This window comes from Piliocolobus tephrosceles, chromosome 21 (assembly GCF_002776525.5).
Source record: "Piliocolobus tephrosceles isolate RC106 chromosome 21, ASM277652v3, whole genome shotgun sequence".
Classification (NCBI taxonomy): domain Eukaryota; kingdom Metazoa; phylum Chordata; class Mammalia; order Primates; family Cercopithecidae; genus Piliocolobus; species Piliocolobus tephrosceles.
In genome coordinates, this window is record NC_045454.1 from 17,681,033 (window position 1) to 17,705,131 (window position 24,099).

The following is a 24,099-nucleotide window of genomic DNA, read 5'->3' on the forward strand; positions in this document are numbered from 1 at the left end:
TCTGTTCTTGGCGCTGGAAATGTGTCAGGGAAGCCGTTTTGGGTGTACAGGGACCTCAGGGAGTTAGGAATACAAAAGAGGGGGCAGAGGACACAGGCCTCGCTATGAGCCCTGATTATTGGGGTGCTCGCACTGGGGAAGAGGAAACTGGAAGCGAGTTTAGGGAGACCGCTGCACAAGCAAAGTCTGGGAAGACAGAGAGAGAGAGCAACCGGCGTAGTTTCCACAGGCTCGAGAATCCACGCCCACTGTGCGTGCGCCGAGCTCCGGGCGGGGCAGGGGCCCGGGGCGGTGCTACGTGGTTGCGTCACGCGCTGCACGTCGCCGCGCGCCTGCGCTCTTTTCCACGTGCGAAAGCCCCGGACTCGTGGAGTTGTGAACGCCGCGGGCTCCGGAGCCGCACAAACCGGGGCTCGCCATGAAGCCAGGTCAGGCTGGGGTGGGGTCCGGGATCAGGGACGGAGGCCGGGCGGGAATCTGGGTGCCAGGCCAGAATCGGAGGGGTGGGGTCTTGGCCTGGGGGCAGGGGTTCTGAGCACGGATCCGGTCTCCTGTGGGAAGGGGGATTCTGATTCCAGGAGGTCTAGGGGTTTGTGTGACTGGCTTCGGAGGTCACGGTCGTGAGTCGAAGAAGGCCTTGGGCCTGGCATTGGGGGTCTTGACCTGGGGTTCGTCTCATTGAGGCCGTCTAATAGGGATTTTGGATATTGGGCAGGAGGCGGCACTCAGGAGTCTTGGACTAGAGTGTGGATCCCGGCATCTGGAGTCTTGGATCGCTGGGCGTGTTTTGGGAATCAGCCTGGGGTCGGAGATGGAGAGTTCCTGACGTTGGGTCCTGGAGATGTGTGTGGGAAGCCCCTATTTGCCTTCCCTGCCGCTGCCACCACCACCATCCCCTTATCCCCCAACCCAGCTTTTCCGAGTGGGCCGGAGCGGAGGACTCCTCGGTTGGCCGTGTGCGGCACTCTGGCTCACTTTCCCGCCTTCTGCACTTACAGGGGGGCGGATCCCCAGGGATGGAGTGGAGATTTGGGGACTAAGATTTCCACCTCCGAGGAGACACTTAACAAGCTCGGCATTAGATTGGGGTAGGGGGGTGGGTGGTTGTCACAGGACGTAAGTGGTTTTCTTTCGATTTTCCATTAGATTCTGCTGAACCCACTGCCTTCATGGTGGAATGAGGAGGGTCCTGGCTTTGACAGCAGAAGGGCCTCAGTTCAGTATTTCAGTTCTGGCTCAGCTTCTAAGCCTGCTGTGTGACCTTGGGCAAGTGGCTTTACCTCTCTGAGCCTCTGTTTTCTCATCAGTAAAATGGCGCCAGTTAGGATTAAGCGACGTTTAAAAAAAAATAGCACAGTGTTTGACATAATAGTATTGGCTCTAATTGTTACCTTTATCTTTCTTAAAGAGAACAAAATTAGCATCCTTCTCCGTGGTGTCTGAGCACTTCCTCCATCTGGCCTGCCCAACCCCCACTCGTCTGTGTGAGAACTTGCTTCATTGAGTTTGGAGAATTTCCCTCCATGGCCCAAAGGGTCTGTTTTCCTGGAACAGGCTTTATTTTTCTTTTTTGTGTGTGTTTGTGTGGAGAGATTGGGGTCACCTGGCAGGAGATTTGTGGATCCGTGCCCTTCTCCCAAGCTCCCTTTCTCTTCCGTGTTTGGGGGATCTCCTGATGAAGTGGGGTGAGGGATTGTAGGCCAGGTATCTCTCCTATTGCGATCCTGACTTGCCTGCAGGCATCCTGGTCTACGATTCCCTCAGAAATGGAGGATACCCCTTCTTCCAACTTTCTTCCGTTGTGTGGTAGAATGTGAAGTTGTAAAAGTTGTCAGGTGTTAGCTCTTTAGTAAGGATTTTAGTCTGAGTGAGAGAACCCTTTGGGAGCTTTTGAGCAGGGGCGTGGTGCAGTCTGACATTTTTAAAAGGGTTTCTTCTTGCTTCGATGTGTGAAAGACCTCAGGGTGGCCAATGTGGAAGCAGGCAAATCGGTGGGAAGCTTGTTGCTGTAATCTAGGAGGTGGTGTGGTGGACAGGATGGAAGCAGTGGACATGCTGACAGCTTTACATGCTTTTGAAGACAGAACCAACAGATTGTTTGTGGCTGTGTGAGCAGAGTCAAGGATAACCAAGGGTTTGGGGGTATGTAGCTAGAAGGATGGAATTGCCATGTTTGAGATGGAGAAGGCTGTGGAAGGAGAGCAGATTTTAAATCAGGGAGTTTGTGGAACCCCCCTCCCCCAAAAAAAAGAACTTACTGGAAAAATTTGTGTGAACATGTGTTTTTTCTGAGGAGTGGGTACTTTTGGTACATTTTCCCCAAAAAGCTCCAGGACCTGAAATGAGACGTTTTGAGTATCTGGGATTGAAAGTTTACACTCCTGCCCACTCCGCCCCGTGCACATGCCAATACTTCCTTTTTATTAGGCCTGGGTTGAGACTTACATAAGCCTAGCTGTGGCATCTCCCCTAAATGAAGGTCCTGGCTTTGGAAAACTGTTGGAGGGTTTGGGCAAGAAAATGATGAGATCTGAGTGCTGTTAGGCACATGCATGCTGCTGGAAACCGTCATTCTCAGCAAACTATTGCAAGAACAAAAAACCAAACACCGCATGTTCTCACTCATAGGTGGGAATTGAACAATGAGAACACTTGGACACAGGAAGGGGAACATCACACACCGGGTCCTGTTGTGGGGTGGGGGGAGTGGGGAGGGATAGCACTAGGAGATATACCTAATGTAAATGAGGAGTTAACGGGTGCAGCACACCAACGTGGCACATGTATACATATGTAACAAACCACGTTGTGCACATGTACCCTAGAACTTAAAGTAGAATAAAACAAAACAAAAACAGCACTTATTAGTTGCTGTGTGGAAAGTGGACTGTGGGGGATAGAAGATAAAAAGTGAACAACTCTTGGTTATGTTCTGGAGTTTTGAAAAGGAAACGGTTCATTTTAAAAGATCAAATTAGGAGTAGCTATTAAAAGTTACATTTTCATCGTTAATACCATTAAGGTGCATGAGGAGGGAAGAGGAGACTCGTTCGTTCCCCTGAGTTTGAGTGATGATGTTCAAAGTAGGTGCCAGATGGTGTATATGTGAAGTGCTCTGTGTGTACAAGGCATTTAATCTTTACAGCCCTATAGCATGGGCACTGCATTTATTTATTTATTTATTTTTGATACTGAATCTCTGTCACCCAGGCTGGAGTGCAGTGGCACCATCTCAACTCACTGCAACCTCCACCTCCTGTGTTCAATTGATTCTTGTGCCTCAGCCTTCCAAGTAGCTGGGATTACGGGCACGTGCCACCACGCCTAGCTAATTTTTTTGTAGAGACAGGGTTTCACTATGTTGGCCAGGCTGGTCTCGAACTCCTGGCCTCAAACTCTCCACCTGCCTGGGTCTCCCAAAGTACTGGGATTACAGGCATGAGCCACGGCACCTGGCCTGGCACTATATTGCTCCATGTCTTACAGATGAAGTTTTCAAGACCCCTATGAACCTTCCTTACTCACTAGGGTGGAGAGTGGCAACAACATTGCCAGTGTCTCCATAAGGGATACCTGAGGGGAGTGACCAGCGCTTCCCTGGTCACCAGCTGATGGCTCACGTGCTTTCTAAACAAATAGAGGGTGCTTTCTCCTCGAGGGAGGGCCCAGGGTTTAAGAATCATCAGCACAGTGCTCATTTAACATTTATTGAGCCCATACTTCGTGCCAGATGTTGTGCAGGGTTTTGGGGATGCGGTGGTGACCAAAACAATTAAAAATCCATGCCCCTTTGGAGCTTGATCTTAACGGGGGAGGCAGGCGGTAATAATATTAAAAATGCCATGTGTGATCATTGATTTGAAGGGAAATAAAGCAGGGTAAGGGTACGATGGCCAAAGTAGGCTCTTCTGAGGAACTAACATTTTATCATAGACCAGAATGCAGTGAAGGAGCGAGTGAGCCGTGCACATGTCTGCAGGAGCCGGGCAGTGGGGACAGCACGTGGTAAAGATTTAGAAGCCGGACTGTGTATGTTTGGTGGGGAAGAGCATGGGACCCAGCATAGAATGAAGTCAGGGAAGTCAGCACAGGCCAGATCCTTACAATGATGATTCTCAATGTGGGCTGCACCTTGGAGTCACCTGGAGAGCTTTATTTAGGGGAAGACCTTGTGCTCAGACCAATGAAATCAGAATTTAAAGCCTAAGGATTTTAGGCTTTGATTTCAGGCTTTGTAAGCCAGGGAAAGGAATTTTTATTTCGTTTTGGATGTGGTAGAAAACCATTGGAGGGATTTGGGCAAGGGCATGATGAGATCTGACTTGCTGTTTTAAACACAGCATGTATTAGCTGCTGTGTGAAAAGTGGACTGTAGAGGGAGTAGAAGATTAAAAGTGAACAACTTTTCGTTATGTTTGGGAGTTTTGAAAATGAAACCATTCATTTTTAAAGATTAAATTAGGTTAAAAGATACATTTTTTATCTGTAATACCATTAAGGTGCATGAAGGGTTCGTAGGATAAGATCATAATGTATCTTTACAAAAAACATGAGCAAACTTATTATTGAATAGATTACATCATGTGAGATAATTTTAAACCACTGGTTTTCCAACTTTTTTTTTTTTTTGAGACGGAGTCTCGCTCTGTCGCCCAGGCTGGAGTGCAGTGGCTGGATCTCAGCTCACTGCAAGCTCCACCTCCCGGGTTTATGCCATTCTCCTGCCTCAGCCTCCCGAGTAGCTGGGACTACAGGCGCCTGCCACCTCGCCCGGCTAGTTTTTTTGCATTTTTTAGTAGAGACGGGGTTTCACGGTGTTAGCCAGGATGGTCTCGATCTCCTGACCTCGTGATCCGCCCGTCTCGGCCTCCCAAAGTGCTGGGATTACAGGCTTGAGCCACCGCGCCCGGCCAACTATTTTTTTTTTAACTTGTGTGATTTAGTACTTCTGAGTTTTTGAAACCAAATCGCAGAAAGTATTGAATCTGTTAGCACCAGAGTTCTGTTTTAAACATTGTTTTGTGCTAATGGTGTTTGCTGTCCTGAACTGGTAAGAATAAAGCCTATCTGAGTCTATTATTTCTTACTGACACGCCGCAAACTACTTGCAAAGTGTAGCCCATTCTTTAATGGCAGTTTGTTCTGCTTTTTCTTGTTTTTCCCCTGAGTGGACAGGGACGTCTTTAAGCTTGGCAGCAGGGAGAGGAGTTAGGGATGACGTCGTGCTGTACTCCCCTCTGTTGTGGGGCTGGGGTTGACACTTTTCTTCCAGCTCCAAGGTCAGGAGTGGGAGGGTATGAAGACGTTTCCAGAGTCTAGGGTCCCTGTTGTCCCAGCATGTGCTCATATGCAGGGGCTCACTCTTCACAGTAATTAATACTGACATGGAATGAATTCTGTGACTCTGCTATGCAACCAAGGAAACGAGGATATTAACAGTAACCTACATCTACTCGTGTACTCCTCCCCATCCCAACCCCATATGAGTATCTCCTTCCCATTCGCCAGTATCATGAGTTTTGCATTTCTCATTCCCTTGCCCCTTTTCTTGGGCAACATTATTGTGGCTGGGTGTGGTGCCTGACACCTGTCATCCCAGCACTTCAGGAGGCCAAGGCAGGAGGATCACTTGAGCCAGGAGCTGGAGACTAGCCTGGGCAACATAGTGAGACCTCCATCTCTACAAAAAAAAAAAAGTTAGCCAGGAGTTGTGGCACACACCTGTAATTTAGCTACTTCAGAGACTGAGGCAGGAGAAGTTCTTGAGCCCAGGAGTTCAAGGCTGCAGTGAGCTATGATTGCGCCACTGCTCTCCAACTTGAGGGGCAGAGCGAGACCCCATCTCAAAAAAAGCACTAAGCACAAAAAAGTATTATGATTTTAACATTAGTCTGTTGTGTATAACTGAAGGTCATTTTCGTGATCTTGATTGTGAATATCTTGTATTTTGTTTGCCCATTCTATTGATGGACATTTGGGTTAGTCTTCGCTTTTCTTTTGTTGCGGACATTCTTGGAAGTGTGTCCTGCTGTACACGGGCACACGTATTTCAGGTTTCTCGCCTGAGAGGTATTGCTGGGTACAAGGTGGCTTCACCTTTTAAGCTTCATTGCCCTGATTCCTATTTTTGTTTCCACCACAGGTTTCAGTCCCCGCGGGGGTGGCTTTGGCGGCCGAGGGGGCTTTGGTGACCGTGGTGGTCGTGGAGGCCGAGGGGGCTTTGGCGGGGGCCGAGGTCGAGGCGGAGGCTTTAGAGGTCGTGGACGAGGCGGCGGCGGCGGCGGCGGCGGCGGCGGAGGAAGAGGTGGTGAGTAAGGTTGGCTAGGGGTTATGGAGGAGGCCTTCCTGAGGCGGGGAGTGGGGAGGGTGGAGATTCAGGATCTTTCTCTCCTGTTGTACCTCTCCTTTATAGGTGGAGGCTTCCATTCTGGCGGCAACCGGGGTCGTGGTCGGGGAGGCAAAAGAGGAAACCAGTCGGGGAAGAATGTGATGGTGGAGCCTCATCGGCATGAGGGTGAGTGAGGAAGGCAGGGAGCCGGCTGGGCTTCGGGGCAGGGAGCGGCGAGGGGGCCTCACCACCGCTCTGATCCCCTCACCTAGGTGTCTTCATTTGTCGAGGAAAGGAAGATGCACTGGTCACCAAAAACCTGGTCCCTGGGGAATCAGTTTATGGGGAGAAGAGAGTCTCGATTTCGGTGAGAACTGGGCCCCTGTCCAAGCCACCAGGGTCGCAGCTGAGGGTGTAGCCAGTAGTCTGTGTCTACCCTCACCCTGTGTCCTGCACATGACAGCTGGAGGATTGTCATAATATGCAAACCACACTGTCTATTCCCTTCCTAATCTGCCTTCTGTGACTCCCCACCGCCTTCAGGTTAGACCCCTGAGTCTTCACTGTGGCCTCCAAGACCCTGCGCATTCTAGTTTCCCCTGCCTGGCCCCGGCCTTGTCTCTGTCACTAACCGTCTGACCAAGTGTCCTCCAGCCACCCTGACCTTGCTCTTCCCACTCCCAGCTCTGTGGGAGGCTGCGTCCTTATCATCTGCTTCTCCAGGCTGCCTCACACCACTCTGCCTGTCAAGGCCTTGGGGCCTTCCTAATCGCTTTCTCTCTCCTGGGAATGTCCTTCCTCGGATAACTTGAATGGCCCCTCGCCTCCTTCAGCTCTGATTTGGAATCTGCCTTTCAGCCCCTCCCTGGCCCCCTTTCTCATTTTCACCTGCTCCTTTCCCTGCTTCCCAAACTTCATGTCTTCTTTCCTGACTTTGTCTTCTCTCCTTAACACCTGTCACCGTCTCATATGCCATGTTATATTTAGCTAGTTCGGTGAATACTTACGCCTTCTGGGCAGGGATCCTTGTCTTGTATCCCCAGCGCCTACAGCAGGGTCTGGCACACCGTAGATGCTGGCACAGTGCATGTTTGTTGAACGAGTGCTGGTTTTACTGTTACTCTTTGTGTTTATTCTCTGTTGCTGCCCCTTGAGTCAGTAACCTCCATGAGAGGGTAGCGACGGCATGTGCGTGGTCACTGCTCTGTACTCACGTTGAGTTCTTGTGCAGTGATAGGACGGCCCAGTTCCTTTCAAGGGTCCTAGGGTTAAGGGCAGTGAGGTCCTGCAGAAGAGCCTAGCACTGACTTCTGTCCCCATCTGTCATCTAGGAAGGAGATGACAAAATCGAGTACCGAGCCTGGAACCCTTTCCGCTCCAAGTTGGCAGCAGCAATCCTGGGTGGTGTGGACCAGATCCACATCAAACCGGGGGCTAAGGTGCTCTACCTCGGGGCTGCCTCGGGCACCACTGTCTCCCATGTCTCTGACATCGTCGGTCCGGTGAGTGAGTGGTTGGAGAGTTAGGCAGGAGGCAAAGGCTCCCTCCCCTCTGCCAACCTGGAATAGCAGGGTTTGACTGCTTGCCTTCACTGTGTGACTTAGGGCCAGGCCTTTTTCTGTCACAGTGCCTGTGAGTAAAAGGAGCCGCTTGAACCAGATAGTGTCATTCAACCTCGCTCCTGGGTTCTTGGCCTCAAGGGAAGAGATGTGGGTGTGGGGTGACCAACCTTAGAGAGACAGCTGGGAGTATAGATACCAGAGTATTTGATTTGATGGGCCTCTTTAAAATTTTATGCTGCTAAAACCTGCTCTTCTGGTTTCTTTAGAAAGAACCAGGAGATCTCATGGTTTCTGAGCCTGTATAGGCTTCCCATTTAGAGGGCCCCTGGCACCCACGTGTCCCACTCCATTACCCTTTGTTACTTTACGTGTTTATAAGCTATTAAATGTAGTGTCTTAAAGCCTCAGGCTTTGGCCAGACGAGGTGGCTCATGCCTTTAATCCCAACACGTTGGGAGGCCGAGGCAGGTGGATCACCTGAGGTCAGGAGTTCAAGACCAGCCTGACCAATATGGTAAAACCCCGTCTCTACTAAAAATACAAAAATTAGCTGGGTGTGGTGGCTTGTGCCTGTAGTCCCAGCTAGTCGGGAGCCTGAGACAGGAGAATTGCTTGAACCTGGGAGGTGGACGTTGCACTAAGCTGAGATTGCACCACTGCACTCCAGCCTGAGCAACAGAGCGAGACTCCGTCTCAAAAACAAAACAAAACAAACAAGAAAACAAACCGTCAGGCTTTAATCAGGCAAGTTACCTAACCCATCCAAGCCTCAGTTTACCTCTCTGGTACATAGACTTGTGAAGATTAAATGAGTTAATTTCTGAAAGGTGCTTACAGCAGTGATTGGCCCATGGTTACATCATCTCTGTGCCTTGGCTTCCTGGCTTTAAGCCTCTGTTGGGAGCCTGAGCTCTCAGGCAGATGGGATTGGGTACTTTTGCTACTTGCTGAATAACCCTCCACCGGTGACTTATGTCTGGACCTCAGTGTATTCATGTGTAAAATGGGCATGATAACAATAGTCATCATATGGTAGGGTTTTGATTTGGGGGTTGGAAGAGATGCTGTGTAGAGTGTATGGGCCTAAAGTAGGCACTCCATGCCTGAGAACTAGCATCATTGTTGATTCATTTTTAATTTATTTTAGGATGGTCTAGTCTATGCAGTCGAGTTCTCCCACCGCTCTGGCCGTGACCTCATTAACTTGGCCAAGAAGAGGACCAACATCATTCCTGTGATCGAGGATGCTCGGCACCCACACAAATACCGCATGCTCATCGGTGAGGGGTCTGGGGGTGGCCCCGGTGGGGTAGCACAGGCCACTGCAGGCTTCCTGGAAGAAGCCAGTGGACCCCTGATTTAGATGGAGTTGGAGTGGATGAGCAGACCTCTTGAGTCTGCAGGAATAGAAAGGGGTAAGGGGAGCTAGGTGAGGTTGTAGAGGTGGCAGCTTGACTTCAGAATCGTGGAAGCCACCCTTGGAGGGCCAAGCTCCTCTCCTTCAGTCTCCTCCCCATCCCCTAGGTCTCCTGTACTTCCTGCCTCCTGTATTTATTACACTGCCCCTGCATAAAAAGCCTCCTTTCCGGGGTCCTTATCATTGGCCGGTGAGAGCATAGCCCAGAAAACAAACTGAGCATGGCTTGACCTGGAGGGGCCCATTGTGAATATTAATAACTTTGTTTAAAAAAACATTCAAAGGTATAATATAAAAGTTGAAAAGCCTTGTAAACCACCCCCAGAGGTAACTGATGAGAACAATTTGATGTCTGCTTTTCCCAGGTTTTGAGTAATCAGTTTTCATTATACCACCTTTTCATTTTTGGAAAGTCACACTGCCTTAAATACATTATTTTTCATTCTGCTCATTTTTCTTTCTGTGTTTTTCCCCCCCATGCACTCATACCATCCCCTTTGTTCTGCGACTTGTTTTCATTTCACGGTCCTGCAGACTCTCTTCCCTATAAGTGCTCACTCACTCTTACTTGTCTTTTTGATGACGTGTCTCTCCCCACCAGACCCGGGAGCGTCTCGAGGGCAGGGTCCGGGTCTGACTCGTCTCTGTGTCCCCCACGCCCGGCCCAGGGCTGGCCACAGAGTAGGTGGCAACCATGGTTTCCAAGAGGAGTGGAAGAATGATGTGACTGTGGGTTTTGGACTCATCTTGGGATACTGGAGGGAGGGGGACCAGTGGAGGTGGGGAGTGAAACTGGAGGCAGGGAGAATCTCCCAGGAACCTGCTGGTGATGGGCATAGGCCCCTGGGAGGGTCTGGGATGATCCCTGTGACTCCAACTTGTAACTGCTGCCCCTTTCTCCTTAGCAATGGTGGATGTGATCTTTGCTGATGTGGCCCAGCCCGACCAGACCCGGATTGTGGCCCTGAATGCCCACACCTTCCTGCGTAATGGAGGACACTTTGTGATTTCCATTAAGGTGCAGGGTTTGGAGGAGTCTAAGATGGGGTGGCAGTGTTCTAGGGAGGTATCTTCTCTATCTGTATCTGTCAAATAGCCACCCAAAACAGAGGGACCAAGTCTGCAAAACTATAGCTTTGGATTTAAAGAGGTAGGAGACTGCAGTGGTCAAGTGCAAAATTGAGTCTGACCGTCTCATTCCAGCCTACCGTGTAACTGAGCAAGTTACTTAACCTATATGCCTCAGTTTCCTCACTTGTGAAATAGAAATATTAGTCTAATCTTTTTCAGGGTGGATGACAGGATCAAATTTGTCAATATATATGAAGTGTTTAGAAAAGATCCTGGCCTAGAATAGATACTAGATAAAAACTAGGTGCATCTTTCACAACGTTTTATTTAGAAATAATGGAGAACTCCCCCATCACCCTTCACAGGGTTCACCATTTGTTAGCCTTTTACTACATTGGTTTTATTATTCTCAACTGCATTATTACTGTTATTAGTTATTAAAGAAGAGGAAGTAGAAATAAACCAAACAATTCCTGGGTATAAAACATAAGCACCGGCTTTTAGATAAATAGGACTGTTTGAGGCTTCCTGCTTCAAATCCAAAGCAAACTAAAACCTTTTTTTTTTTTTTTTTTTTTTTTTTTTTACTTTGAGACAGAGTCTCGCTGTGTCACAAGGGTAGCGTGAAGTGGTGCAGTCTCAGCTCACTGCAACCTCCGCCTCCCAGGTTCAAGCAGTTCTTATGCCTCAGCCTCCCAAGTAGCTGGGACTACAGATGTGTGCCACCACACCTGGCTAACTTTTATATTTTTAGTGGAGATGGGGTTTCGCTATGTTGCTCAGGCTGGTCTGGAGCTCCTGAACTAAGGCAGTCTCACCACCTTAGCCTCCCAAAGTGCTAGGATTACAGGCATGAACCCAGCCAGAAACTTCTTTAATTAAGCCCTTTTATCACATTTCCTAAACCCAAGTGTCTTGGCCCTTTTTATGCAGCTATCACAGAATGCTATAGAATGGGTAATTCATTTTTTTTATTTTTATTTTTTGAGATGGAGTCTCACTTTGTTGCCAGGTTAGAGTGCAGTGTTGTGATCTCAGTGCACTGCAACCTCCACTTCCTGGGTTCAAGTGATTCTCCTGCCTCAGCCTCCCGAGTAGCTGGGACTACAGGTGTGTGCCACCACAGCCGGCTAATTTTTGTATTTTTAGTGGAGACAGGGTTTCACCATGTTGGCCAGGATGGTCTCGATCTCCTGATTTCGTGATTCACCCGCCTTGGCTTCCCAAAGTGCTGGGATTACAGGTGTGAGCCACCACGCCCAGCCTTAGACTGGGTAATTTATAATGAACGGAAATTTATTTGGCTACCAGTTCCGAAGGCTGGAAAGTCCAAGATTGGGGGTCTGAATCTGGCGAGGGCCAAATTGCTGTCATCCATTGGCAGAAGGGTGAGAGCAAGATAGAAAGGGGGCATAATCATGCTTTTAATCAGGAACTCACTCTTGTGATAATAGCATTAGTCTATTCAGGAAGGCAAAGCCCTCATGACCTAAATCGTCTTTCAAAGGCACGTCTCAGTTCTGTTGCATTTAAGCGTTAAGGTTCCCACACATGAACTTTGGGGGACACATTAGAACCACAGCACTGAGTTTTACTTGAATTAATAATGAAAACATCTGGTTTAAAGAGCACACAAGAGGAAAACAGCCCAAAGCCCTGTTGTAGACATCAGTCAGTCCTTTCTCCTCTTTAGGCCAACTGCATTGACTCCACAGCCTCAGCCGAGGCTGTGTTTGCCTCCGAAGTGAAAAAGATGCAGCAGGAGAATATGAAGCCACAGGAGCAGTTGACCCTTGAGCCATATGAAAGAGACCATGCTGTGGTCGTGGGAGTGTACAGGTGAGCAGGGGCCCAGCAATACACCAAGACAGACATCTCTGTCCCTTGCACCCCGAGTGCCATGATCCTGGGGATCCTTCTTCATCACGTATCTTCCTCTCACAGGCCACCCCCCAAGGTGAAGAACTGAAGTTCAGCGCTGTCTGGATTGCTAGAGATGTGTGTTGATACTGTTGCACGTGTGTTTTTCTATTAAAAGACTCATCCGTCTCCCATGTCTGCTGCTCATTCCTCCCCTTGACCTGCTGACACAGGGCGCATGCACCCTTGGTTAACTTTGCGGGGTCGTGGGGTAAATTCTCACTCAGTCCCAGAGCACATGCTCCGTTTGTAGCTGCCTCTTGCGCAGCCGCAGCCCGGATTTCGGTTGTTGGGTGGGATTGGTAGCTCACTGCACATGCGTACAGGTAAGCGGCCGTTTCGCGCAGGCGGAGTGGCAGTCTGGGTCACGTGAGGGGAGCGGAGAGGGCGGGATGGGGGCGGAGTCCAGGGCGTGGGGGGGCCGGTTTGTTGTGGTCGCCATTTTGCTGGTTGCATTACTGGGTAATCGGGGCCCTGGCTTGCCGCGTCTGCCGGATACCCTCAGCCAGTGGGCAGGTCTGAGCTCGGGCTCCCCGAGCAGTTTGAGTCCCCTTGCCCGCTCCCTCAGGTAACCGCGCAGGGACGGTGGGGCGGTACGCGGTCGCAGGGAGGTGGGCAGGACGGGATCCGCCCTGCCCGCGTCGCCGCGAGACTTAGCGCGAGGCCAAGGGAGGAGAGGAGGGGGGTGGCGGGCAGGTGCGGGCCCTGCCTGGCTATTCATAGTTGAATTCCTGGAACCGGCCAAGCCCGAGGGAGCAGTTGCAGGAGGGAGGCTGGGGGGGGGTAGCTGGGCCCCACTCCCGCCCTTTGTTTGGGCTCGGCTCCGCGGGCCGCTTCTTCGTTGCCTAGCAACAGCTGCCCTAGGCTGTGATTGGCTGAGCTCTTGGCACCAGCGACCAATGGCACAGTTGTTGCCATGGCAGGTGCCGATTGCCAAGCTCAGTCGGGCCCCGCCTGCCGGTCTTGGCAGGCCCAGGAGGGCCTCCTGGGTGGGGGGCGGGACGCCGGGTCCCTAGGGGCTGGTGGCCACTCAGGGTGGGGCGTGTCGCCCCTCCCCCGTCCACCTGCTCTACTCTTCCCCCTCGTGCCCCGGGCTGACCCTTGTCCCCTCCTCTCCCCGCCCCCGGTGGCAGCGGCGGCTGCTGTTGTCACCCACCGGGCCGCCCGTCCCGCTTGCCCTCCCTGCCGCGGGGCCGGCCGGGCCAGGGACAGGCGGTCGCCTTTTCAACGCTGCCACCGCCGCCATGCTGGCCGCTCGCCCACCCCACTGGGGGCCCCACCGCGCCCCAGCCCCCCGTGGGCCCCGCGCCAGCCCTGACCCGGGTAGGGGGTGGGGGAGAGATGGTCCTGGTGTGGGAGGGCCCCGGAAAAGAGGTTGTTTTGGGGGGAAGCTTCAAGGGTGGAGGAGTCGTGGAGTGGTGAGGCATGGAATAGGAGAAAGGGATTTGACATGGGGGAGAGAATGGCCCATTGGGGAGAAGATTTTTGCTGTGGCTGACAACTCTGGGAGGAGAGAACCCTATGTGATACTTGGGCATTTGGCTTTGAGGCCCTGTAGGAGTGGACACAGTTGTGGAATGACCCTGGTATAAAGAGGGGTGCCTGGAGAAGGGTCTCTGGTAGGAATATTAGGCAGTCTGTGTGTGTGTATGTAGGGGGGGCAAGGAAGCAGTATAGGGGAGAAAAGATGATCACTCTAAACTGTGGGAAGAGACACCTTCTCCCGTCAGGACGAGTGGGCCTTGATGGGGATGGGGTCTTGGAGTAATATGGGGAAGAACCCTGTTGTGGCAGGGGGAATTGGGATATGGTACAGGGAGACTGCCTGGAAGGCTGGTTCCTAATATGGAGGACCTGATACCGGGAAGCGGTCTTGGCATGATATGGAGAGGGTCCCCTAGGAGAGTTGTGCCCCGGTAGATGAGAATGCCATAGAGATGGGACTCTGTTCTATAGAGGTTCTCAGATAACTTTGGTGTGGTTGGGAGGTCCCCAAGGACGCTGATGTGGTTTTAGGGCTGCAGAGGATTCTGCTGTGGTTTGGGAGGGGAACACTCATGTGGTTTGGGAATCCTAGAGTTCTCTGGGTTGAGGGAATCTACTGAGAAGGATAGATCTTGAAGTAGTGGCCCTTGCTATACTACGGGCTGAGATCCTAATGTTCAGGGAAGACTTTAGAAGGGTGGGATCTTGTGTTAGGGGCTCTGGGGAGGGCCATGAGTAGTAATGACAAAAGAATGAAGCCTACTCCTCTGCATACTGTCTGTGGTTTCTATCTTTTTTCTTTCCCTCCTCCGAATTATTGGTGTCTTCCTGTCCTCCTTTCCCTGTGATGGCTCATATCGACCCCTGCCTGGCCCCCAATCATTGTCTTTTATGTGTTCTCTTTGTGCTGCCTTAATCATTTACTTGGTCATTATTTGTCGAGGGACTGCTGTGCCACCCCCCACCTGGCTGCCACTTCTCTGCCCCTTTTCTTCATTGCTACCTGTTGCTCTGTTGTGCCCTTTTCCTTTTCTCTCTATTCCCTGCCTTTCTCATGCCCACCTCTTCCCCGCCTGGCACTATTCACATATCCCTTGTTCCATGTTATTTTCCTACCGCCTGTCTGCTCTCAGGTCTCAGCGGCGGTGGCAGCCGAGGTGCAGGATGCAAGAAGGCGCCCCCCGGCCGGGCTCCCGCTCCAGGCCTCGCTCCCCTGCGGCCCTCTGAGCCCACCATGGCCGTCCCACCGGGCCATGGTCCCTTCTCTGGCTTCCCAGGGCCCCAGGAGCACACACAGGTACGCGTTCAGCTGGCTCCTCACCTGCCTGGTGGTAGGGGGAGGCTGGGGATAGAAGGGTCTCCAGACCAAAAGGTAGTGTGGTTGCCCAAGACAGTCTCCTGGGCACATAATGGGTCCCATGGGATTAGAAAATAACAGAGGAGTTCTCAGGCAGAGTCAGGGTTTGGAGAGGTTGGGTTCAAATCCTTACCCAGTGGTTAAATTACTTAGATTCTCCATACTTGAGTTTTCTATTCTGTGAAATGAGGCCAATAATGATACCTACCTCACACGGTTGTTGTGAGGATTAAATGAGTTAATGCCATGCATGTAGAATGCTTAGAATGGTGCCTGGTGCATAGTAAATACCCAGTAAATGCTCACTAAGAAAAGTTCAGAGTGAAAGATCTAGAGGGGGTGAATGGGGGGGGGGTTGAGTCTAAACGGTCTTGAGGCCAAGAGGCATGGGTGGTGCAGGGCAAAGCTCTCCAAGGCTGGAGGCAGTGAAGGCAGTGACATGCAGAGCTTGAAGCAGGATGGAGTGGGAGGTCCAGGGGCCGGATCCTGATCCAAGAGTCTTGGGGTGAAAGAACTGTGCAAAGAGTTGGTGGGGGTATGGGTTGGGGCCCAAGGGATGAGGGTAAATTGAGATGGAGGAACTTCAGAGGATACCCAGAATGGCTGGCTTCACAGTGAAGAATGGGGAGGAACAGAGCCCAGGTTTTCCATATGATCTCTCCCACTGAGGTTCGGAAAGGAGTAAAGATGAGGGGTGAAAGGTCGGGGTTCACTCATTCACATCACAGGTCTGAAAGAGTATCCATTGTGTACCAGGCCCTGCTTTAGGCACCGGAGGTACAGTAAGAACAAAAGAAAGTCTCAGCCCTGGGGGAGTTTCTTTCCTAAACGGGTGGAGCAAATACAGACAGCAACCAAATACATGATGCGCCAGCAGCCCTTATAGTTCTTCCCCTTGAGGTTGGAGGTAAAGGCCCGTCCTCAGTGCCCACCCCCACCCTGCACTGCAGGTATTGCCTGATGTGCGGCTACTGCCTCGGAGGCTGCCCCTGGCCTTCCGAGATGCAACCTCAGCCCCGCTGCGTAAGCTCTCTGTGGACCTCATCAAGACCTACAAGCACATCAATGAGGTGGGCAGGGGCTGGGGGATCCTGGGCTGGGTGCCAAGGGTCTTGGCTGCTGGCATGAGTCACTCACCGGTCCCCATCTCCTGGCTGGCTGGCTGGGCAGGTATACTATGCGAAGAAGAAGCGGCGGGCCCAGCAGGCGCCACCCCAGGATTCGAGCACCAAGAAGGAGAAGAAGGTCCTGAACCATGGTTATGATGACGACAACCATGACTACATCGTGCGCAGTGGCGAGCGCTGGCTGGAGCGCTACGAGATTGACTCGCTCATTGGCAAAGGCTCCTTTGGCCAGGTGTGGGACACCCCCCTCTCACACCCTGATCCAAGGCCCCACTAACACTGACCACACACCCAGTGGTTCAGTGGCTTCAAATCCCATGCTGGGCCACTCACCCTAGCCCACTTAGTTTCCCTGTGCCTCAGTTGCCTTTTCTGTAAAACAGTTTAAATAACAAGACTCAACATAAGGTGGTTATGTTATTTCACGTCCAGCGTTTCCACCAGGGCCTGACTAATGGCGTGCACTGAACTGCGAAGTGTGCATAGTGTTCTCAGTGGGCCTCCTTGCCTGGAGAGAGAATGGTGCCTGGCTCTGCCCTGCTCCCACCCCTTTCTTGACATGCCCTGCCCCAACAGGTGGTGAAAGCTTATGACCATCAGACCCAGGAGCTCGTGGCCATCAAGATCATCAAGAACAAAAAGGCCTTCCTGAACCAGGCCCAGATTGAGCTGCGGCTGCTGGAGCTGATGAACCAGCATGACACGGAGATGAAGTACTACATAGGTGAGGCCCGGGACTGGCAGGGCTATGGGCACCTGGGATAGCGGGAGCTGGAGCCAGTAGGGATGGGTCACACCCCTGCCCCACCGTCAGGAGGAGGCTGATATCTTCAGAGCAGGGTTTGATCTGTGCTTCACTGACATCAGTGATTCTCCTGCTGCTTTTATGATTTTTGTCCTATTTACTTGGTAGTGGTCAGAGGTTACTGAGTGCTCACCAAGGGCCAGGCTCTTTTGGAAGCGCTTTATGTAAGTTAACTCACCACAGCCCATAAGGGGAAGGGCATTATTACCAACATCTTGAAGATGAGAAACTCGGGCTTCCATCCTAGTTTCTTCTTCAATAAAACAAACAAAAACAATCAAAAAAAGGGGCTGGGCGCGTGGCTCACGCCTGTAATCCCAGCATTTTGGGAGACCGAGGTGGGCGGATCATGAAGTCAAGAGATCGAGACCATTCTGGCCAACATGGTGAAGCCCTGTCTCTACTAAAAATATGAAAAAATTAGCTTGATGTGGTGGCGGGCGCCTGTAGTCCCAGCTACTTGGGAGGCTGAGGCAGGAGAATCGCTTGAATCTTAGAGGCGGAGGTTGCAATGAGCCAAGACCATGCCACTACACTCTAACCTGGTGACAGAGCGAGACTGTATCTTAAAAAACAAACAAACAAAAAACCAAACAACAATGACAAAAACAAAGGAAAAAAAACCCAAGCATTCAAGTGCTGTCACTTGGATGGAGGGGGCGGTTTGTACTAATTGAGCTATAATTTGATGAGGCTGTGGACTCCAGAGCTGTTACTCTTAACATCTGTGCCAGTCTTTCTCCTCCCTTAAACTGATTCCTCTTAATGGACATAAACATCACAACATAATCATAAACAGCAAGTGGATTTTAAAATGGTTTTGTTTGAAAGGAAAACGTACATCCTTAAAGTAAATGGAAAACTAGTGTCCTTTGCCACAAAAATGAATACAAGGGAGATGAAAGCAGTGTTACGAAATTAAAGGAGGAAGTGTAGAATGTGTTAGAGCTAGTAGTAACTAATGAAACTTTCTCGTTTGTTTAATTGGAGGGTTTGACAGAGACGTGGAAAGAACGTTAACTTCCTGTGTGAATCTAGTTGTTTGTTAGATAAAAAGATGTTGACTAGCAGATGGTACCCGTGGGCACAGCACATGTGGCTAGTGATCAAAGAGTGTTGTATGACCCCAGGCCACCACCTGCCCTCTCTGAGCCATTTCTTCTCTGGCCCATTTTCTCCCCTCCCTCGCAGTGCACCTGAAGCGGCACTTCATGTTCCGGAACCACCTGTGCCTGGTGTTCGAGCTGCTGTCCTACAACCTGTATGACCTCCTGCGCAACACCCACTTCCGTGGCGTCTCACTGAACCTGACCCGGAAGCTGGCGCAGCAGCTCTGCACGGCACTGCTCTTTCTGGCCACGCCTGAGCTCAGCATCATTCACTGCGACCTCAAGCCCGAAAACATCTTGCTCTGCAACCCCAAGCGCAGCGCCATCAAGATCGTGGACTTTGGCAGTTCCTGCCAGCTTGGCCAGAGGGTACGGGGCAGCCCAGTCCTGGGAGCAGGGCTAGTGCTTTGGGTGAGGCAGGGCCAACGGGAGGCTTAGAGGCGGGGCTTGGCTGGGATGGGATTATTAGGAGCTGCTGGAAGTGAAGGATAGCGCTTGGGGCGGGGGTGTGGATATACTGCCCACTAGGATGGGGAGGGTGAAGCCTGAGGGGGCAGGGCTCGTTTTGAAGCTGCCAGATGTGAACAGGGTAAAGTTGGGTTGGGTTTGAGCCCTGGGTGCTGCTTCACTAAGTTTTTGTATTCTGTGTTCTTAAAGCTGGGGATGGAGGGGGAAGGCTTCAACTTTGCAGCTCTGTGTGAGCTGCCACTAAAAATGACAATAGTATAGGGTTTGTGGAATGTCAGCCTCTGCCTGGTGACCCAGAAAGGCCTAGGATCAGGGTTGGGGGTGGAGATCAGGGTCTCTTTAGGCCAGCAGGCTCCCCAGATTGATAAACAAGATGGCACCAGTGGCTCCCAGAAAACTGGTGCTGATAATGGCAGGATTTGGAGCCTCAGTCCCCATTTTGTCAGCAAGAGGCCTGTCCTTAGTTGGGTCCTCTTACCTTGGGGGTGTCAGTGGGACCAGTAGGGGAGGCTGGGACCCTTGACGATGACCCTTTTCCCAGATCTACCAGTATATCCAGAGCCGCTTCTACCGCTCGCCTGAGGTGCTCCTGGGCACACCCTACGACCTGGCCATTGACATGTGGTCCCTGGGCTGCATCCTTGTGGAGATGCACACCGGAGAGCCCCTCTTCAGTGGCTCCAATGAGGTGTGCCCCCAGGAAGGGGTGTGCTGGAGGTGGAGGGGGTGGAGCCTGGCTGGCCTGATGACCCTGACTCCCACCTGCTCACAGGTGGACCAGATGAACCGCATTGTGGAGGTGCTGGGCATCCCGCCGGCCGCCATGCTGGACCAGGCACCCAAGGCTCGCAAGTACTTTGAACGGCTGCCTGGGGGTGGCTGGACCCTACGAAGGACAAAAGAACTCAGGAAGGTGCGGCCCCTGCCCCACACCACTCCTCCCACCCCGTGGCCCCTCACTCACACTTGGGGCTCTCTCCCCCTGCTCCCTCTCCCTTGTGTCTTTCCCTTCCTTCCTGCCCCCTTTATCTGTCCTTTCCTTCCTCCCCTGCCCACCCCATCTCCCATCTCTCCTTCCCACCCCACAACTCTTCTTAGCTTTTCTTTCCACTTTCTCTCCTGTGCCTCTGTTTCCCCATGTGTGTCTCCCTGCCCCTCCTGCCCACTGACGGCCACTCTCTTGCCCCCCCTCCCACCCCCTCCCTGCCAGGATTACCAGGGCCCCGGGACACGGCGGCTGCAGGAGGTGCTGGGCGTGCAGACGGGCGGGCCCGGGGGCCGGCGGGCGGGGGAGCCGGGCCACAGCCCCGCCGACTACCTCCGCTTCCAGGACCTGGTGCTGCGCATGCTGGAGTATGAGCCTGCCGCCCGCATCAGCCCCCTGGGGGCTCTGCAGCATGGCTTCTTCCGCCGCACGGCCGACGAGGCCACCAACACGGGCCCGGCAGGCAGCAGTGCCTCCACCTCGCCCGCGCCTCTCGACACCTGCCCCTCTTCCAGCACCGCCAGCTCCATCTCCAGTTCTGGTGGGTGCCCAGGTGCCCAAATGGGGTACAACAGGGGTGGGGGCTGCTCAGGTTTGGCCTGTCCTAGGGAACCTCGTTACTGGGTCTTCACACAAGAGCTCTGAAACTGTCTGATCCTGAACTCTAAGATGACATGTGGGATGGGAGAGCTCCAACTGGCCCTGACACAATCTCTGAAATTGGGCTTGAGCTCAGATCCCTGAAACTGGTTCTGACTCTAAGACCCAAAACTGAATTCCAATCTAAAATCTCAAAATTGGGCCTGGTTCTTCAGATGGGCTCTGATCTTGAAGCCTGAACCTGAGCCTGGGCCACGAGCTTCACTCAGCCATCCCAAAACCCACTTGCTATCTTCTCTCACCTTATGCCCCTTCACCTCTCCTCCCTGGCACTTCCAGGAGGCTCCAGTGGCTCCTCCAGTGACAACCGGACCTATCGCTACAGCAACCGATATTGTGGGGGCCCTGGGCCCCCTATCACAGACTGTGAGATGAACAGCCCCCAGGTAATGAAGCTTTGGGGGCTTTGGAGGTGGGCGGTGGTGCCTGGGGCTTAAGGACTGGGGTCTCCATCATCCATGGCTCCTTTGCTTTTTTAGGTCCCACCCTCCCAGCCGCTGCGGCCCTGGGCAGGGGGTGATGTGCCCCCCAAGACACATCAAGCCCCGGCCTCTGCCTCATCACTGCCTGGGACCGGGGCCCAGTTACCCCCCCAGCCCCGATACCTTGGTCGTCCCCCATCACCAACCTCACCACCACCTCCGGAGCTGATGGATGTGAGCCTGGTGGGCGGGCCTGCTGACTGCTCCCCACCTCACCCAGCGCCGGCCCCCCAGCACCCGGCTGCCTCAGCCCTCCGGACTCGGATGACGGGAGGTCGTCCACCCCTCCCGCCTCCTGATGACCCTGCCACTCTGGGGCCTCACCTGGGCCTCCGTGGTGTACCCCAGAGCACGGCAGCCAGCTCATGACCCTGCCCCCTCCCTGGGGCCCCTCCTGAAGCCATACCCCCCCCATCTGGGGGCCCTGGGCTCCCATCCTCATCTCTCTCCTTGACTGGAATTGCTGCTACCCAGCTGGGGTGGGTGAGGCCTGCACTGATTGGGGCCTGGGGCAGGGGGGTCAAGGAGAGGGGTTTGGCCGCTCCCTCCCCACTAAGGACTGGACCCTTGGGCCCCTCTCCCCCTTTTTTTCTATTTATTGTACCAAAGACAGTGGTGGTCCGGTGGAGGGAAGACCCCCCCTCACCCCAGGACCCTAGGAGGGGGTGGGGGCAGGTAGGGGGAGATGGCCTTGCTCCTCCTCGCTGTACCCCCAGTAAAGAGCTTTCTCACATGCCTGCCTGAGCGTTTGCAGGGCCTCGGCTCCCCTCACCTGACCCTCAGAGGCCTGGTGGGGAAGGGGGTTTGTGGAGGGGGTGCTGGAGGAGCTCTGTGGTGTGGAGACGTCTCTTGTGGGGAAGCTGTGGCTCTTGTTGCAGGCATGGGGCTGCAGGTCTGGGGCACCAGCATTCTAGATAGATCGTGGATAGGATCCTGATCGTGGATGGGAGCCTGGCCTACACTTGCCTTTTCCCGGGTAAACAGACTCTGAAAGGGTAAAGGCTCAGCTCTGGCCTGTCTCTGGGAAACGGGTACCCTAATAAGCCGGAGCGTTCGCAGAGCCAGCACAGGAGTGGCTCCTCAGGCCAAGCAGGCGTCCAGTAGCTGCTGAGTGCACTTAGCAGGCTTTGTCGGCGCCAACTGGGGAATAGGCAGACAATAGGTACAGACTCTGCCCCCACATGTGTACTGTCCAACCCTTTGGAATCATCGCGAAACAAAGTGTTTTGAGATTCTAAGGAAAAAAGATTTTCCCGGGGTTCCAGGTAAGTGGTCCTGTTTCCATGGTAATTTGGAAATGTACGTCTCCCAACCGGCCAATCAAGAACTGCCCAGTTCAAAGGGTACCGTCTCCCACCACCGGGGCGCGGCGCTTTCTGGGAAATGGAGTTCTACTTCGCAATCGCTTTCTGCGGTGTCGGGGAACTACAACAACCAGAGTTCCTTTCGCTCAGGCTTGGGGGCGGGTTTTCAGGCAGCCAATGAGCAGTCTGAGGTAGCCGGGTCCTAGATGTTCGTGGTGTTTAGGAGGTGGAGAGAAGACCGTGATTGGGTGGCTTTGGCGCAGGTGTTAAGGTCTTCGAGGTGTGCAGAAGGTGGGCGCGGTGCCGTGCCGGGAGAGCGTGCCGGTTGTCGCTCACAGTTCCGGAGTGGGCGGTAGACGCCGAGGCCTGAAGGGGCCCCAGCACGTGGCCATCACTGGCTGCTGTGCCTGGCCCGGCTTGCGGGAAGCCCCGCTCAGCAGGAGAGACAGGCAAGGACCCCGTCGCGGACCTATCTATGTTCACTAATGGAGGCGGCGTAGAACGCGGTGGGAACCCGAGGAGGCCCTGGTAGGAAGATCATCCCGGAAGACTAGGAGCTGTCTGAGCTGAGACCTGAAGACGGAAGGATGTTTTGGGGGTCGGGGGCGGTGTGGTGGAATGGCTTGAGCAAAGGCAGAAACAGCTTGATGTGTGAACATGGACTGCAGGTGATCTGGTGTTGGTGATCATACTGAAAATTCTGTATGAATGAGATGTGGAAGATTTTCCTGACCATTTAGGGAACTTGGATTTTGTCCTGAGGGCAATGAAGAGCCATGGGAGGATATTTAGTGGGGAAGGGGTACGGCCCAGTTTGCTGCGACATGAGAATAGATTAACAGGAAAGTGACTGGGGTCGGGGAACCCAGGGTGGCAGATGTGATAGATTCCTAGGCAAGAGGTGTTGGGGATGGATCAGGGCACGGGTCACCGTCGGGAGGGCAAGAGGGGATGGGAGAGACGTCCAGTAGGTTGACAGGCTGTGTGGGAGGCGGAGGCAGGGAGGAGTGGAGAAGGGATATCTCCAGCACATACAGCAGATGCTCAGTAACTAATGTCTTGAATGAACAATCCTAGGAGGCAAGTGCTGATGTGATCTCCCATTTGTAAATGATACCTAGGACAGAGAAGGTTAGGTAACTTGACCAGTATCGATAGCTAGGAAGGGGAGGGTCCAGGATGTGTGTGTGTGCTCCATTAACTTACCAAGGAGGTATCAGCAGGGCAAGATCATGTAGGTTTTGTGAGGAATTTGGGAGAGGCATGGAAATGTATATGTCACTTTTTTTTTTTTTTTTTTTTTTTTTTTTTGGAGACGGAGTCTCACTCTGTCGCCAGGCTGTAGTGCAGGGGCACGATCTCGGCTCACTGCAAAATCTGCCTCCTGGGTTCAAGCGATTCTCCTGCCTCAGCCTGCCGAGTAGCTGGGACTATAGGCACGCGCCACCATACCCAGCTAATTTTTGTATTTTTAGTAGAGACAGGATTTCACCATGTTGGCCAGGATGGTCTCGATCTCTTGACCTTGTGAACCGCCTGCCTCGGCCTCCCATTATATGTCACATTTCTATGTGTATCTCAGAATCTCTCCTCTGAGCTCCTGACCAGATGCCTACCTGATACCTGTTGGTAATCTAGAGGTATCTCCAGAGTAATTTTGATCAAATTGAGCTCCTCCTCCTTTCCCCAAAATTTATTCCCCCCGTGTTCATCTCAATAAATGCTCCCTCCTCTCCAGGCCCAAACCACTGGAATTGTTCTTTACTCCTCTCTCTGTCTTATATCCATGTCTGTCAGCTGATATACCTGACCACTTTTCCCCACCTTCAGTCCTGTCTACCCTTATCTCCTTCCCAGACCATTATGGCAGGCCCCTCAGTGGTCTCTCTGCTCTCACCCCTGCCCCCCCAGAGTGTTCCTCACATGCAGCTAGAGGGATGCTGTGAGCACCTGTATCAGGTCATATCCCTCGCCTGCTCAGAACACTTCCGAGGCTCCATCTCACTCGGGGTAAAAACC

At 52.7% G+C, this 24,099-nt stretch overlaps 2 protein-coding genes across 4 annotated transcripts; both read left to right on the forward strand.

Annotated features, from left to right (window-relative positions):
• The first annotated feature begins 304 nt into the window (after positions 1–304).
• Positions 305–12,427, forward strand: FBL (fibrillarin). Of its 2 annotated transcripts, none has more exons than XM_023229256.1 (9): positions 305–428; positions 6,143–6,307; positions 6,413–6,514; positions 6,601–6,695; positions 7,660–7,830; positions 9,038–9,170; positions 10,213–10,325; positions 12,072–12,217; positions 12,323–12,427. In XM_023229256.1, the coding sequence occupies exons 1-9, from the start codon at positions 419–421 to the stop codon at positions 12,345–12,347; spliced, it is 960 nt and encodes a 319-aa protein (XP_023085024.1). In that variant the 5' UTR covers positions 305–418; the 3' UTR covers positions 12,348–12,427. The 2 variants fall into 2 exon arrangements, with proteins under 2 accessions (XP_023085024.1, XP_023085025.1); XM_023229257.1 differs by having other exon boundaries at positions 330–428; positions 6,143–6,304.
• Positions 12,428–12,646: 219 nt separating this feature from the next.
• DYRK1B (dual specificity tyrosine phosphorylation regulated kinase 1B) lies at positions 12,647–21,509 on the forward strand. 2 transcript variants are annotated; one of them, XM_023229258.3, is made up of 11 exons: positions 12,647–12,866; positions 14,917–15,080; positions 16,091–16,210; positions 16,311–16,499; positions 16,844–16,991; positions 18,264–18,550; positions 19,191–19,337; positions 19,422–19,562; positions 19,860–20,175; positions 20,574–20,680; positions 20,774–21,509. In XM_023229258.3, the coding sequence occupies exons 2-11, from the start codon at positions 15,018–15,020 to the stop codon at positions 21,143–21,145; spliced, it is 1,890 nt and encodes a 629-aa protein (XP_023085026.1). In that variant the 5' UTR covers positions 12,647–12,866; positions 14,917–15,017; the 3' UTR covers positions 21,146–21,509. The 2 variants fall into 2 exon arrangements, with proteins under 2 accessions (XP_023085026.1, XP_023085027.1); XM_023229259.3 differs by having other exon boundaries at positions 19,980–20,175.
• Positions 21,510–24,099: the final 2,590 nt, after the last annotated feature.

Coding starts and splice junctions, on each gene's coding strand:
- FBL (XM_023229256.1), top strand. Junction 6,515..6,600: donor GGAGCCTCATCGGCATGAGG/GTGAGTGAGGAA, acceptor CCCCTCACCTAG/GTGTCTTCATTTGTCGAGGA. Junction 9,171..10,212: donor CAAATACCGCATGCTCATCG/GTGAGGGGTCTG, acceptor CTTTCTCCTTAG/CAATGGTGGATGTGATCTTT.
- DYRK1B (XM_023229258.3), top strand. CDS start 15,018: ATGGCCGTCCCACCGGGCCATGGTCCCTTCTCTGGCTTCCCAGGGCCC. Junction 16,500..16,843: donor GCAAAGGCTCCTTTGGCCAG/GTGTGGGACACC, acceptor CTGCCCCAACAG/GTGGTGAAAGCTTATGACCA. Junction 20,681..20,773: donor GTGAGATGAACAGCCCCCAG/GTAATGAAGCTT, acceptor TTGCTTTTTTAG/GTCCCACCCTCCCAGCCGCT.